Raw genomic sequence first — 16,521 nt, forward strand, 5'->3', positions numbered from 1 at the left:
GTTTGTCTATGTGGCAGTTTGGGGTTAGTCATTGTCAGTACTTTTGGTGACTACTGCATATGATCATAAATACTTCTATAACCCAACTTCGTGCTTGAGCCCGCAGCACTATGAATCACATGTTTAACACTTCCACAGTACCAGAGCAGAAAATCGTATAAGCATGTTTAGCATTGAAATCACTGCAGGATTAACTAGGAAAAGACTTTAAAAATCATAAATATCTTTAATTACAAGACTGGTAAGGCAAGTTAAGAAAAATAAGATTTTGTTTTAAGATTAGGTGTAAAAGTTGCCTTCAAATATGGAAGTCGCTATGATAGGAAGCACAAGTACTCAGTGGTGAGCTACTAACACTATGGACCTATGCTGTGTTTGCTACTAAATTGCTATTTATACTTTAAAAACTTTATTCACCACCTAAAGAACAGGCTGGGGACACTTCACTTCTACTAGAGAGCACACCACTGTCAAAGAGGCTCTGCTAGAATTAAGATGGCAGTTTTAAATGAAAACCCCAACAGTTCTGTATCAGCAGTGGAAGCACAAATGGTATATTTTCCAACCACCGGTGACCTCAATACATACAAGTTTCACACGGCAAGAGCCAGAAATGTAGTTCCCACTTAGGTACCTGAAAAAAGCTGGCAGGTTATCAGCAGTAGCAAGCAGCTCCTATTCAGGTGTTAAGTAGGAAGCACTGGATGCTGAGCTGCTCACATTCTGACCTGATGACAGGTTTATTTATGTCTGATAGCAGGAGATTTGCACTGACATGAAGTGTTTCAAAGGTGCTTGAACAATAATAATCTCCCAATACATTAAGAGCTACAGAAAATAAAGAGCCCATTGATTCAAAGAGTGAAGCACTTAAGGAATCCAATGACAACATTGCGATGTTTGAAATAGTGATTTAAAAACCAGATGTTATTCCAGAATGTTATTTCCAAATAAAACCCTGCTTTTAGGAGAGCTGTATAGGATTATATCATAAAGAATTGCTTCCTTTGGAAACAAAGAAAAGATCTATAGCATGACCTTCACTTAGACTGATTTCCAACACAGAAAAGTATTAGATGGTTGAATAAACTCCTTTATGCCATATTGTATAGAAGCAAGAATTTAGATCTCTTTCAGTGTGAACAACTTCATATCCAGCATCCTCCAGAACACCAGGGTCTTCCAAATATCCTTTTGTTTAGGCCCAAGAAATTTGATCTAATAGCAAACATTATTAGGAAATATTTTGTACCAGAAACTAAAAAAAAAAAACAAAAAAACCCCCCATAAATAGCTGTCATATATGGATGCCCTACAGTGATTTCTGCTTTTCAGCAAAACCACCTTACAAGGACTCATTAATACGCTCACCCTTTTGGGAAGAAGAACATGGTTCTTATTTCATCATTTACTAGACAGCAGCCAACTACACGGGACATACGCAGATTATAAAATGTAGAGAGTTTTACTCGGACTCCCCACCCCTCCCCCTACCATACATATGATGAATCTGCACTTGGAGCCAACTTTAAATACAAAATAATGAACCAGTAATTCTCTTGTAAGTGAACCAACACTAGCTTGTATTCTTCCCTGAATAAACACTTTTTTGCAGAAGAGGAAAAGGACTGCTACAGAAACACAGCAACATTCAAACCCTTTAAAACAAAAGGTAGATTATTTAATGCATTAACGATGTTAATCTGAAGATAAATAAATCCACAACAGACTTAAGTTTCTTTTGAGATTTCCTTTTTCTTTGCAGAGAATATTTCTGAAATCATACAGTACTGAGAGGGTGTTCTTTTATTTTCTTAATGTCCAGGTGTAAAGCAAAGCTCAGTTCTCTCTGCTCTCTTCATGGAACTCCTCAATGCCCTATTCCAGGCGTGATTCTCTTAAGCTTTTACTTGAAAGCGGAGTGGTGAGCAACATTAATTTCAGGAATAACTGGATGGTTTGGTCCCTGAGTCATCTTCTTGAGAGCCCATACTCTGGAAGGCAAAGAGTTATTTCTTCAAAAACAGGTCTGAAGATTTACCTTTGAGACAGACAACTTCAAAGTTAATAGGCAGGAAAATAAAGTGCATATGAAATAACTTACACTTCCTTTTTTTATTTTTACAAAGCATTAGATTAATCCAAATTATATATATATGGAATCATCAACACTGTAAATACTGACATTCAGTGCAACACATACTGCACTGAATGTCTTCCTTACTTTTACAGGATACTAAGTCAATTACCTTCTGCACAAACTGAGGGTTCACAGTGATCTCTTGATCCATGGCTTTCAGTCGTTCATCAAGCTCTATACATTTCAGCATCTTTAAAAAAAAAAAAGGTGAAAATATTAAGTTGATTATTTTGTCCAGCTTGTAACAAGACCTTCAAGATATTCAGGGCTGAACTGTGCAGAACCAAAAACATTAGCCATCACAAAAGTTCCAAGTCAAAATGTTCTTCTCCTCCATCTCCCAGACAAAAGCGTTAGGTCATTTTTCTATTTTTGATGCATGTCTTCCTAACAATCCTTTCTAAGGCCACTGATAGACAGCCCCACAAGGGTCAACCAACTCAATTTGCAGGTAGCTTATCACCAACCACTAGAATTAATCCCTGAAGTCTAAAACTCTAAAAATCTAAACCACTCAATTCAACGGACTTCAGGTCACCAACATTATGCAGTCTACTGAAACAGCTCAGGTTATACAGAAGATACAACAGGGATCTCATTGATAGTAATTGACTACAAATCTAAAACACTTAAATATGAGTACTGCGAAATACTAGAGTAATGATTCATAGTCCTGATTCTCCACATTTAAAGTGACCTAGCCTGACTTCTTCCAGCAGACTTCTGATTATAGACTAGGGTTCTTCAGCAGAAATTCCAACAGCAAAAATACTTCAAAGATTATTTACCTCCTGATCAATGTTATGAAGCATAGCTGGATTGTTATATTTTTCAGGATTATCGTGGAAACAGACCATACCATCTTTCTGATTAATACTTGCAAAGATTTCACCATCTTCTATCTGAAATGAGAGAGGGTTTAATACAAGTTAGAGCTAAGTATGGAATTTTACGTAGCTGCAAGACATGGATGGCTCGTAGAATAATCTTTATTTTGTTTGCTTTCTATTTCTTAACAGTTTTCTGAAGATAAATGATGCATGCCTCATTTTAAGCAGAGAGTGTCTCTTAAGATTTTGAAAACAGTGTAAACACCACAGCACAATAACAGTACTACTTTCACCCTGAAAAAGAACCATTCCTCAGACATTCAGAACATTCACTACCAAAACACTTGAAAGCTCTTAATTTGGATCAATTTTTTAATTAGGATAGTAACAGGCCTTACCATATGGAGGACGTATTTTTCTGCTTCTTGGGGTCCCGACAGCTGCACTCGACTTGCCATATCTTGTAATGATAATGTAAGAAATGTCTGAAATTTAGAAAGTATCAAACCATTAAAACCCGATGCTGACAACTTTCCCTATCAAACCTTTAGGGCCTATATAACCTTATTTTTGAAGTCCAATGGGCAGGACCAAGCAGAGCACGTAGTTATTACTTACAAAAGCACCAGAGAGGAAGAAATGACTTAATTCCCAAAGATGGTAATTTGTGCGCTGAAGACATGTGCAGTATAAAACTAATAGAGTCATTATTCCATTTCTGCAGTCCCTTCTTTCCCAGAGAACCATGTCCAGCCCCTTCCCCCATCTTTTTACATGAATAAGGCTTGCCCATTTCTTGAATTCACTTCAAAAGATGCATGTATTGCTTTACTTCAGAGGTTAGTTCCACTTCAGCAAACATCATTTAAGTTCAGCTTTCTAAAAAAACAGCCTTCCCCCGATCATCTTTAAAGATTAGTCTGATCTCTTCAGCTGAAGTAGCATATTACTCCACTGCTTTTGTTTTTCCTTTACTTCAGACACTCCCAAAATTTGTCCCTTTCACTCACTCTTCTCTAATGAAGTAACCTGTAAAGTTCAGGTTTCTTATCTTTTGGAGAAAGATGAAGGTCACTGGGTAGCAGCGCTCACGACTTTTTTGGTTACACAGGGAAATTTTATGGGCTAAGTTCTCTCATTTGAACTAGCAAAACCACTGACTTTGATCAGCACACTGCCACATGTACCATGGTTTGGAAGCTTCAGGACAAAAAGGAAGCAGACAAGCAGATATACACTTTCTATTTAGATTAAAAGAGCTACCCATGGCAGTATCCATACTGAACCACCTTTTAGATAATGCAAAGGTAGCCAAATGAATTCATTTTCTATATAGAACACTTCAAAACCTCATAGTGCTGTTTCAGAGAGGTGAATTTAAGTTTTAGCCATTTTACTGTGAGATTATTACATTATCAGTTTGCTCTGATTTGAATCAAAGAAGCACCGTCTGAGGAAGACTAATCACTCCGTTTCTCAGCAAAACAAAAGACACATCTTACCTTGGTTAGCCTCTGAATATTCTTTTTGTAAAGAGATGACAAGCATTGCTTAACCAGCCCCATATTGTTATCCCTTGTGAATGTTTCACTGTGTTTGTTCACCAGATTTCGAAGCTCCGAGGGTTTATTGGTTGAATAAACTTGTGCTAATTCATGGTAAGCATTGCTAAGGGGCTGCAATTAGAAAAAAACAAGAATTTTCCTTAAAGAACATGGAGTTCAACCAGCCTTGCAAAATCTATTCACTATTTCAACTTTTAAAAAGTCATGCAAGTATAAAAGTGAATTTAAGTAGCTCAAGTTTCTTTCAAAATATGTGAGGCCCACAAAGTCTTTCAAGAAGGGATTGATCTTTGTACATTCAGTCCATATTAGTGCAATGTAAGATTTGGTTTAAAAAAAAAAATTCAAGAACCTCTGCATGATTGTTCTAGTTATGGAACATTAGGAAAGAGTCCATTAGTGGAGCACCATATGAAACAAGCTGAATTTAGAATAATTAGAATACTGGCTAGGCACTGTCCATCCATTATACTTGATTTACCCTCTAAGAGGCTGTCATCCTTGACTACAGTGAATCACAGCACGGACAATACCAACACATAATCAGAGGGTAAAGATTAATTCACCTAAATTACTTCAAAATGGCAGCTGGTTGTGCCTGCATATTAGTATTTTAAGTAAGAAGATGATTTTTGGAAACTTTTAAAAGTTTTGGTCACAAAACAGCAAATTCAGAGTTAATTAAAACAAACATGCTTTAGAAGCGGGTTATTTTCATAAGACCACAACTCTTCTGACAGCCATTTTGTCTTCCACCCTATACCTGATCAAAATGCTTATGGACTCCTAACTCTTGGTCTTTTCAGAAGCTTTCATCCTTTAGAAAGCTAGTTGTGGAAGAAACTCGATATACTTTAATTCTCTAATATTTTGGAATGAGCAGTCTGTAGTTTTCTAAACAGAAGTCTTCTCTGATCAACTCACAGCAAGCAAAACACTGAGAAGTAGACAGTTCAAGTCCAAATCTCATGCCAGCAAGGACTGACATAGATGTCCAAAGATCCTACTTCTATCTGTATTACACCTCGCTCAACACTCTGAAAAACTGTTGGATTCTAACATTATGCAGCTCTGCTACACATACAATTGAAAGTACCTGAAGTACAGATGCTAATTAACACAAGTTCTCTGTTTCAGAACAAATTATCCAACAGCAAGCACACAAAATTTTATCCCAGGTTTGGGATTTCATTTTATTCACTCTCTCCACAAATTAATCAGTAATGAAGTAAACAGGAAACTGCTTCCAACTCTTCCCAGTTTCGCTAGCTTATAAATTCTGACTACTATTAATTCACTGCTGATATTGAAAATGTTACATGTGAGATTTTACTTCCATTACAACTCAGTGCATATATTTCTAGCTGCTTTCCCAAAAAGGTCAGTAGGGCTTTCCTTTTGCAGATGGGGAAATAACTGGAGCTGAGGAGAGACAGGCAGGTTTTTTTCTCCAGCAGTCACATGGAATAGTTGGCTTAAGTACCATTTCCTAGAGCAGTTCACCAGCTACATATGGTATCAACTTCAGCTACATGAAGTTATAGTTGGACTTTTTTAGAACATGGGGACTGCATATTGAAAGCCAAGTGTAACTTGAGTCGTTTGGGCTCTGAAAAGGTAAAAACCTGTCAACAGATATGCATTATCAGCGAACAAAATATTTATAATTGTGAAATCCTTTCAATCCTAGAGGTTTAATTAAATTTAAGTTTAAAAACCTGTATTGCCAATATGAACAATACAGTTTGTGTTTCGGATAGACTTAAGAGTTGCCACACAGACAATCCTTAGCCATGCCTTTCATAGTCTAGAAAGGCAGTGAGAAGCGTCATTCTGGTATGCTGTGCATTATTTCCCATGATCCAAAACATTAAATAGTACCATAAAGTGACGGTACAAAAATTCTTGCCCACACGGTAACAAGTTCAGATTTCTTGCCCTATTATTTAGCTGTATTCGCAAGACTTACCTTAATGAATCTACCAACTATCTGGGAAGTGTATTTCGGTAGCTGTTGAACTTTGCCAAGTAGTATCAAAGAAACTAGAATATACTTTTTATACGACTCCAACATAATATGACTGACTGCCATGGCTGGAGTAGTTATTGCCTGAGCAAGAGAGAAAGAAATTAAATAGAAAATCAATATGCTTTCCGGTAGGTCCCAGTAGCTACTGCGTGAATAGAATCTCAGTTTAAAGGTGCATGTAAAAGGATACAATGACATAAGAAAATCACTTTTGAGCATTAAAGCCTAACTTTCTTCTGTCAAAATTAATTATCCAAAAATGTCCTAAAAAAAAAAAGTAAATTCTATACCAGCTATTCAAAATGCGTATCTTGCTACAATGAAGCCTATCTTAAAATAACCCTGCTAAGATCAAAGCAAAACTTCCTTGCTTGGTATGTATCTAAAATTGTACTAGAAATCACCTGCAATTACTTGTTACTAGGAGTGATAATTCAGATCCTGTAGGAGCTGGACTTGCACAGATCCTTAAAGAGTTTAATATATTACATCATCAGATCTCAGATTTAAGTATGCCAGAAGAGGCTTGCAGGATAGGGAAAGGAGATTTTAGTTTACTATGCCAGTGCTACTTAAGAGTACACCTTTGTTTATAGAAAATAAAAATGCTGCACCAGTTTAATTTGTGCATTTGACAGCAATTTTTTTCCACTGAATTTTCCCAATTTCACATTTGTCTTTTTTCCTCCCCCCACAGAGAAAGTACAAGCAGCAAATATTGTAGACTTCCCTCAAAATTAGCAAAGGTCTCAGGAAACAAAACCACTCAACTCATTTTACTTGAAAACACACCATTCTGAATGTCAGCCGGTGAACTGCTGCTTATGCAAATAGTAATAAGCAGGCATTTGAAAAATATTTACAGCAAGATAAATTTAACATCAGCCTTTGAGTTGGTGCAATTTTATGGTGCAAGAGTTACTTGGCTATAAGAGACCTTCTTAGAGGAAAACATTTCCAAAGACAGTTTGTCATTATTTGTTGCTTCACTTAACACATTTCAGAGAGAACCATTCAGGCTACGCCTTCTATAAAACAACTTATAAATTAAAACTATCCCAAATCAGTTTTTATGTATAACTACGATGTACATGTGCAAAACCAAAACCAATGCAAATGATGAATAGCAGTATAGATCTATTAACAAAACTATAACCTAAAGGTGAAGAATGAAAACAACAACTGGAGACTCCTTGTACTAGATACACAGCACTTATTGCAGGTTTTGGTGGCAATTCAGGGATGGTAGCTTCTCTTAATGCTATCACACAAGCAATTTCTGCCCTTCAATTGATCACATTTTAAACATTAAATTTAACATTACCTGTTCATAAAAGTAGAGTGCTCTTTCAAAGTTCTTTAGCCCAGTGTATATCATCCCACCATAATAGTAGTAACATAAAAAGTGCTTCGCATCATATGCCCCATTCTCTTTACAAATATCCATCATGTCCACATCTAGATACGGGAGGGCAGGTTTAAAGCATTTTGCTAACAAACAGAGCTACAAGAAAATAAACCAAGTTTTCATAAATTAGCCATTTGCATTCAAGTTTTAATGAGGAAGAAATTGAAACTAAGTTCATTTAGCACTATTTAATAAATCTTACACTGTATGTCAGTAGCGGTGTAAAGCAGACTATTCATTATATCATGATATTTGAAGAACCCATAATTTATACCAGTTCATAAACAGTATTATCTGAATCCTAAAGAAATTGTACTCTGACAAATCTACTTGAAACTCCGGGCCTTCCAGACTGTGGGCTGGCAGCACTAAATATTGCACTAAACATTGCACTAAACATTCCCGTCCAAACCTAAATCCCAGGAGCCAAGAATGAGACAGAAGTGGCAAATTCAGGCCAAAGGCACTGACACAAACATGCCTTTTGTCAAACTTGAGCAAACAGTATCTGGATGTTACACTTAAACTGTCTATGTCTAGACAGAGCTGTGCGTGACTTTCTCTCAGCTCAGAGAGAAGTGATGTCAAAGGACTTTCAGAAGTCATGTACAAAACAAAACATCTGAGGAGATGCACTGAACATTTAAAATAAATAGAAGAGGATTTTATTTCAGTATATCATATTATTTATTACTGGAAAAAAAAAAACAATTAAAAGCCATTTTTACATTGTCGAATGCAAACGTGAACTTCCTCAAAGGGTTATGGGTATTTTAAAGCTTCTGCTCAGAATAAGCCCTAATATTACTCTTACCTGGCAGAGATCTGCATGTATTGAGGTCAGCTGGTTTGTGTTCATCTGCATCTTGTCTATGGCTTGTCTGAGAATGCTAATTCCTCGCAGGGGCTGTCAGAAATTACATCTCTTTCAGATAATTTCTCATAGATGGCAGCACATTGGATCTTATGTTGACACTTACAAATGAAAAATAACACTAATTGATAGGTTCCATTAAGTAACAGTTAACCTGAGGTTCCCTTTTTGTACGATACTGCAGTCTCAGAAAATAAAATTAACCATGGCTATATAGCTTCTCCAGATAAACTAAATAAAGTCAGCAATTCTGCTCCAAAAAGACAACCTCATCAGAAATGCAGTAGTTTGTATTGATAACAGACCCTTTTCTTAACACCATGTGAAGTCCCACCAAAATCAAAAGCAGTAACTTCACCTGGAGCAGATTTGACCTCTATTTCTATTTCAGACTAGATTTCAGTTAAAATGTCCTTTAAAAGGTCACATTTCTTGGCATCAAAATCATTACTCAAACTTTTTTTAAACAAGTTTCCCTTTCATTTTAAGGCATTTAATTAAGAATGTTATATGACTGATGGGATAACATTGAAACTAGTGACATTGACTCACCAGTACTAGCAGTTTTTGCAGCTCTCTCCTACTCACATACATATTATCTGAAGAACACTCTTGGCACTGCTGGAGTGTGTGCGTGCATGTGTTTAAAAAGATTCTCCCAACAAATTTTATCTTACGTTTTTCCTTAAAATCTAGTTTTAGGTTCATTACATTTTAGTAGACTTTTAAAAAGTAAGGAGTTGCATAAATATACCTAAAATGAAGTTATTGGCAAATCTGTATGAAGACATTAAGAGACTGGATATGTAGGTAGCTTATTCATACTAGATGATACTTGCTCACCTGTTTTCTTTCCACAAGGGCATTTGTTAACTGGTGGCATAGGCCAGCAACTGAATACAATTGGGGGAAGGGAGAAAAAAAAAAAAAAGACAACAGTGAAAATCAAGAATAAAGTATATGAAGAGATTTGCATAGACTCTCAAAGTGAGATTAACTTACAAGTGTCTGTTGCATATCTAATGTGCTCCCCATTACAAGTGCTGATAAAAAGCTGCACCTGTGAGAATAATGTTTCGAAGTCAGGGATGCTGGGCATAGAAAACTTCACAAACCTAAAACAAGGCAGAAAAAAAAAAAGTTTAACACTTCACTTTGGGGGATGAATAAGAATGCTTCATCTTCATCTCTAAGTCTCTGCAGATGCATGAAGCTGCTTGGAAACAAATCCAAAGTGTGTATTACAGATGGCTTATGATTTCCACTCCAGTACTACATACTTCATTTCAGTAAAAACATTTAGGTCGCATTAAACATGGATTTCCCTAGGAGCTGCACAGTATTTAAAAACATGTTTTCAGCACACACCTCTATTTTGCATCTAGTGAAAACTACAATTAAGAACAAACTATGGCAAACACAAGAATGGTTTTATTTGGTACAATAGTTGCAATCATAATAAAAACACTGGCTAAAGATGATGAATTTTAACACTGAGCCACACACAACTTCTCTAGACACCTTTGCTTATATACCATGTCCTGCTTGAATGTGCTGGAGATTCTCTACTATTAAATTATTAGATGCGTATCACTTCAAAAGAGCTCTTGTTCTTCGTTTCCAGTCTCTCTTCACGTCTGACAGCTCCTTAGCATTCTGTAGCCTGAAGACTTGCACATTGCTTTTTCTATAAGATTAGTTATGATGCTCATCTGACTGCAATGAAATCTTTAGCTGTGTATCCTACAAAAGTCACAAAAACATGCAGAAAAAAATCTATTCAATGCTGTTGGAAGGTATCCAATCCAATCCTATAGCAACTTCAGTTGCTATACACTGTAATATGCAGCTCAAACCTACCTAGATCGTGAACCACCCTTCCCCACAAGGGTAATGACTGCCCTAGTTATGTGCTGCCTCCCCTTCCCTGTCCCTTCAAAAAGTCTTGTTCTACTAGTGTAGGGAGTTTTCCATGCCACAGTTTCAGTCAGGAACAAACTTACCTACATGCTTCACTGATACCATCTCTTCAAATACTACATGTTAAATATTCTTTCTTATAGACAGTTATCTTCCTTCCTCCACCTGTTTTGATGACTGTTTTCACGTACCCCATGATATAACTGTTCGGCTGATACAATATACGTACCCTGCTTTTTGTAAATTCCATGATACATTTCTGCAAGATGGTAGTGAAGTGAAAGATACTAGTGAAATATTGTATATTATCTTTGTACATTATATTCATTTTATTTCAAAGGGATAGTAGATCAAGAACCAGAATTCTGATTTTTCCTTCAATAAACTATTTTAAATAATAATGGAACCTGTAGACACTTCCCTTGCAGTTCAGTACAGCTGGAAAATACAGTTTGAGCTTCACAGCCAAATCTCCAAAAAACAAAAAAGTATCTTTACCTCACCTCAGCATCAACAAGGCTATTTAAGTATTATCTTAAACTGCAGACAGCACCAAGAACCTCAATGCTGGCTGAAGACAAGTACCCAAGAATTAAGATAAGAACCCATGCTTCACTGGAAAAAAACCTTTTGCTTAATGCTTGCAGTCTGGCTCACTAATGCCCTGCCAGTCAAATAAAAAGAATAAATGAAAACATCAGTGTCATGTCTTTTTGCTGAACATGTAGGGAAAAATACTTATGCAGATATAAACATGAGAAATAGATAAAGGGGAAAAAAAAATTTGACAGTCATAGTATTATACAAGCTCCAGAATTTTCTTCCTTTGAAAACATAAACTTGCCTTGGTATTCTTTCTAATAAGATGAGCATCACACACGGAAATTAAGCACCATTATAAGAATTGTGGAGTGAAAATATTTATGCCCAAAAGTAAGATGTTTTGCTGACAGTTCATCATGTTGCCTGAGGTTTTGATACTAAGAGATTTAATTAAAGGAAAACGACACTTACAAGACAGCAAGAACGCCTAATGAGTGTTCCTGCACATCCAGGGCACCAAGCACTGTATCCAGATGGGAGAGATTTTTTGCTAGCAGTTCTCCGCTTTTATTGATCAACTCACAAAGCTGGGTCATTTGCCCTGAAATATGAAACATCGTTGTCAAACTCTAATTAGAAAACACTCATGCATTCCCATACTTGATTACTCCTTGCTTCTCTCTATAATCTGAGAAAAAACTAATCTCACCCAGAGAAATTACTTTTTTTTAATACACTAGGCACAGTTTTCAACAAGTGAGGTGCCAACAGTATGTTTCTTTTTAAAAAGGAAACAGTTAAGCTTCTGGCCCTTGAGACTGTAAAGAAAACCCTAAGAGCACAAACAGAACATGAAATTCAGCATCAACTTGCCTCATCAGAGAGGGGGGTTCAGGGGTCTCGTATCAAAGCCAAGCTTCACCTGAGCTAAGTCACCAAGACTTTGGTCAGTTTACTGTGATTCAAAATTCTGCTTCATGTAAGCGTGATCTACACTTGTGCCTTCTAGATGTTATAGGGAAAAACTACTCCAAGACCAGCACCAAAAAATTGCAACACCAAGCCTTGTTGCTTGCTACTTCTCAAGTGCCAGATCAACCTTTTCAGGTCTGCTTATAAACATTTTTTGAAATAGACATTAAAATTACAACTAAATATATAGAATAGTAGGATTTTTAAAACGGTTTTTAAATTTACTTCATAAAATTAGAACTACAATGTTATTTTATTTGAGGGAGCTATAAACATAGCATGAAAGACAACTATTTTGAATTAGGAAAGTATGCTATACCCCAAAACCTTACAAAGAAAGCAAAGACAGATTACCACAAACTGCTTTCAAAATCTTTTTTTTCAAAATTATTTAAAACTTTTCCCCTTTCTAAAGCAGATTTTTGTTTCAATTTTCGATCCCTGAAAAAGAAAAGGAGAAAGAAGAAGCAGAGGTTCTCTCACCTTTACAAAAATCATCATGAGATGAGAAATAGCATGTCTCTATTCATAGGGATTAACATTATTCTAAAGTGCCTCTGGCCTTTTCCTTTGAAAAATAAAACCTGGGAAGCCTTAACAATGAAAGTTCAACTTTGAAATAACACAGAAATTAAAAGGTCCAAATGTAGGACCAGAGTCCAAGAACCCAGAATCACAGCTGTCATCCCTAAAACAGCGTTCTCCATATGGCGTTAAAACTCCAGGCACACCCGTGGAAAGGAATAAAGATTGCAAAATTCTCTATAGTTTGACAAGGCTATTTGAGTAATGAAAAAACTTATATCCTCCCTAAAAAGAAAATCTACCCACTCTACTGCTATCATCTAGCATTCCCCTTAAAAAAAAAATAATTAAAAAGCTTACACTATGTAAGTAGAAATACCCACATCAGGTCAGACAACGGCCTATTTATCTTATCTGCCATGCAGCCAAACGCTGATGCCCGGAGAAGACTAACACCACTGCAAGCATACATCTCCCGTACGCTCTCATAACCTCCAATAGTTTGTGCTCATGGGTGTACTGTCTTATAAAGAGTGCCCAGCTGACTAGTCCCTAACGGAAGAACTTCCATGAAGTCAACCAGTTTTCTCTTGAGCCTTTAACATCCACAAAACCTTGTAACAAAAAGGTCCACAGCTAAACTACATATGTACAAAGAAGCACCTTCTTCTGTTTGTTGTGTACTTGCATCTTGCATCTTGCAGGCACAAGTTATCTCTTGCATCTGATACCCCGAGTACAAATTCTATACAATTAATGAGTTAAAACATAAAGTAAGAGAAAAATTGAGCTCTACCCAAATATAACTGCCAGAGATGAAGCCTGGGGCCATGGAAGTCATCAAAAACTGATGCTTTCTTCTAGGGAGCAAATATCCCATACAGAGAAAACAGAGAACACACTCTCAGGAGCATCAGTATAACCAGAAAGTTCAAGAACTAGGAAATACTGTACCCATGTATAGGAAAATTAGAAGTTTGGCAATAAAACTGAGAAAGTCTAAGTAAGAATATTAAAACACCTTCTGAACACTTGGTTGTGGGAACTTTGATGTACAATCCCAGACTTTCTATCATATGCTTCCATGGTAAGTCAAGAAAAACCCCAAACCCTCAGCAGTGGAGACAGAAGAGCTTTTCAGTGCCCCCAAAAACGAAGGCAATCTTTTTCTGTCCATATTCTGCTTTGCCCACAAGAAGAGAAGTACTTTAAAATACTCATCCTGCAATTTATACGCTCATCAGTCCGCTGACAGGCTAGGATATATATTGTCAGTTAAGGTCCCTCTTATGTCACTTCTTCCCCCCGCCTTGATTTCAAGGCTTGGATTTTGGCACAGCTGCCTGCATCTTCTTCAATCCGCTCACCCGGGGGCTCTAACTAGCAAAAAAACCGGTTTGCAGCTGCCCTGGCAGAGGAAGCGATGAGCAAGGCAAGGGCACAGGCTGCCCACCATGCCCTGTCAAACCGGCCGCGGACAAACCCTCCGAGTCCCCCCTTGAATGCGGCCTTACACGCAGCGCGGGGGGGCCCCAAATCACCGCCCGGAGGGTGAGCGAGGGCCCGGCCGGGACTGCCCACGCCTCGCGGGGAGCAGCAGCGCCGCCCCACGGGGCCCGGCCGCCCGGGCCGCGCCCTCCGCACCTGAGGCAGGGCCGGGAGAGGGGGTAGGCCGCGGGCCGCCCCCCCCCCCGCCGCCGCAGGCTCCCGGCGGCGCCGCGGGACCGGCCAGGCCGCTCTCCGCCGGCCGCGGGCCCCTGCTCGGGGCGAGGCGGCCCCGCTCCCCGCGCGGCTCCCCCCCGCGGTCACCTTGGGCCGAGAGCTGCCGGACGCTGTTGACGAACTGCTCCAGGGCCGACGCCATCTTGGCGGCTGGCGGCGCGGCCGCGCGCGCTGCGGGCGGGGCGGGGCGGGCGGGGGAGGGGAGGAGGGGGCGGCCCGGCCCGGGAGCGGCGGGGGAAGCGGGAAGGGGCCTCCGACACGGGCGCTGCCGCCGCCAGCCAATCAGCCGCCGCTGCGGGAGCCGCGAGACGCCCGCCGCCGCGCGTCACTTCCGCCGCGGCACCACATCTCGCGAGAGCGGCGGCCGCCCACCCCGCCCGCCGTGGTCGCCGCGGCAACCGCCGCCTTCCTCTCCCCGCCGGAAGTGCCCGCCCCTTCCCCCCTCCTCCCCTGCGGCCCGGGAAGCCATCTTAGTGCGGGAAGCCGTGACTCAGCAGGGTTGGGAGGTGAGGCCGGTGACGCCATGATGGCGTCACCCGCCCCCTCTGTGTCACGGTGTCAGGGGCTGCCTCCCGCCTCGCGCTGCCGGGCCGTCCCGGCACCCGCGGCCGCAGCGGCGACGCCCCCCCAGTGCATGACGTCATGCACCGGTCCATGTGACGTCAGCCACCGCCTTCCACTACCGGCCTGCAGTAACGGCCCTTCCGCTGAGGCGGGCAGTGAGGGTGACGGCGAGTTAAATGTCCTTTTCACGGCAGCGCGGCTCATGTACCAGCCCGGGCGCGCTCATGCCAGGCCTGCGTGCAGCTGGCCGCACCGTTGCCCCAGGGCCTGTGGCGCCTGCCCCTTGCCTCCCGCCGGCTGCCGCAGGAGCCTCGGCACTGCGCACCCAGAAACCTTGTCTCACGCTGCAGTGACGGGCTTCTAACACCTTCGCCTGGCGAATGACTTCATAACGCGACCTGGTGCTTTGTAGTGGTGGTATCTTTTACCCACACCTGGACTCAGTGGCTGCCAACCAATGATGTATAATTACGTTGCCTAATATCAGGGAACAAAATTTGCATAGTTGGTTCCCAGTAGCAGTGGCATTCATTCAGTTTGTATAAACACAGGCATATTTTCCATCCCTACGGGAGCCAAACTTGTAAAGTACGCTGTCCTGAGCTGCTGAGGGCAGGGAATTTGCTGGGGCTGGGAGGATGTCCTTCAATATGCCACGAACAAGAAGGAAACCTTTTTCTATGTCATGAATGACATGTATATATTCTCTCACTACTTAGAAATGCCAGGTATGCTAAAATCCCAATCTTTGCTGTGAGCAAGATGCATCTGATGTGAGCGAGAGCAGAATACAGACTTGAAACATCAGATTTTCCCTCATAAGCTCTCTTTAACATTATGCACAACCTGGTTGTCAGGAATTCTGTTCCTTTCTTTATTCATTCTATGACCTTCACCAAATCACTTGATCTCTGCAGCTCATTCACCCTATATATGAAACAAGGATAATGTATTCCCCTGAAAAATATTCTGGAATTGAGATGAAATATTCTGGAATTGGAAAGTCCTGTTATTACTCTTGACCAGTATCTCTTCTTTCCCAGCTCAGCATTTACCTAATCTTGTTAATCCCAGTGTGAGGCCTTCTCCCTTTTTATCAGCTTTAGTCCCCTAAGTGTTTTTTGACCACATTGATCTTTGGTGCTGTGTTAGAATATACAAACCTTTACGGCAGGTAGTTTCTATGTCTGTCAGCACTTAAATCTAACACCTTGAGTTCCTCTCTGCATGGCCTGCTTGTGGCATGTTAACTTTTGTAGCGCCACACATTATCATCGGTATCGTAAGCATTCTTCTGGGTCCAGGTATCTGCTGTTAAATGTTTATATCACCCGTCTAGACAGAGCTGTGCCACATCTAATGAGATTCTGGGCAAAGTATAACTCTTCCCTGCGCATTGGTAGAAAGAGGTGTACTGTATGTTAAGGTT

At 40.0% G+C, this 16,521-nt stretch overlaps 1 protein-coding gene across 2 annotated transcripts; it reads right to left on the reverse strand.

Moving 5' to 3' along the window:
* Nucleotides 1–1,735: 1,735 nt before the first annotated feature.
* On the reverse strand, nucleotides 1,736–14,709 carry COPS3 (COP9 signalosome subunit 3). Of its 2 annotated transcripts, none has more exons than XM_067306662.1 (12): nucleotides 14,616–14,709; nucleotides 11,781–11,910; nucleotides 9,849–9,961; nucleotides 9,690–9,739; nucleotides 8,787–8,879; nucleotides 7,889–8,068; nucleotides 6,505–6,645; nucleotides 4,473–4,646; nucleotides 3,369–3,455; nucleotides 2,929–3,042; nucleotides 2,250–2,330; nucleotides 1,736–1,994 (listed from the first exon to the last, which is right to left on the reverse strand). In XM_067306662.1, exons 1-12 carry the CDS (start codon nucleotides 14,668–14,670, stop codon nucleotides 1,941–1,943), a joined length of 1,272 nt encoding a protein of 423 aa, XP_067162763.1. In that variant the 5' UTR covers nucleotides 14,671–14,709; the 3' UTR covers nucleotides 1,736–1,940. The 2 variants fall into 2 exon arrangements, with proteins under 2 accessions (XP_067162763.1, XP_067162764.1); XM_067306663.1 differs by lacking the exon at nucleotides 14,616–14,709 and adding an exon at nucleotides 10,382–10,589 and having other exon boundaries at nucleotides 11,781–11,865.
* Nucleotides 14,710–16,521: the final 1,812 nt, after the last annotated feature.

This window comes from Apteryx mantelli, chromosome 16, assembly GCF_036417845.1.
Source record: "Apteryx mantelli isolate bAptMan1 chromosome 16, bAptMan1.hap1, whole genome shotgun sequence".
Taxonomy (NCBI): Eukaryota; Metazoa; Chordata; class Aves; order Apterygiformes; family Apterygidae; genus Apteryx; species Apteryx mantelli.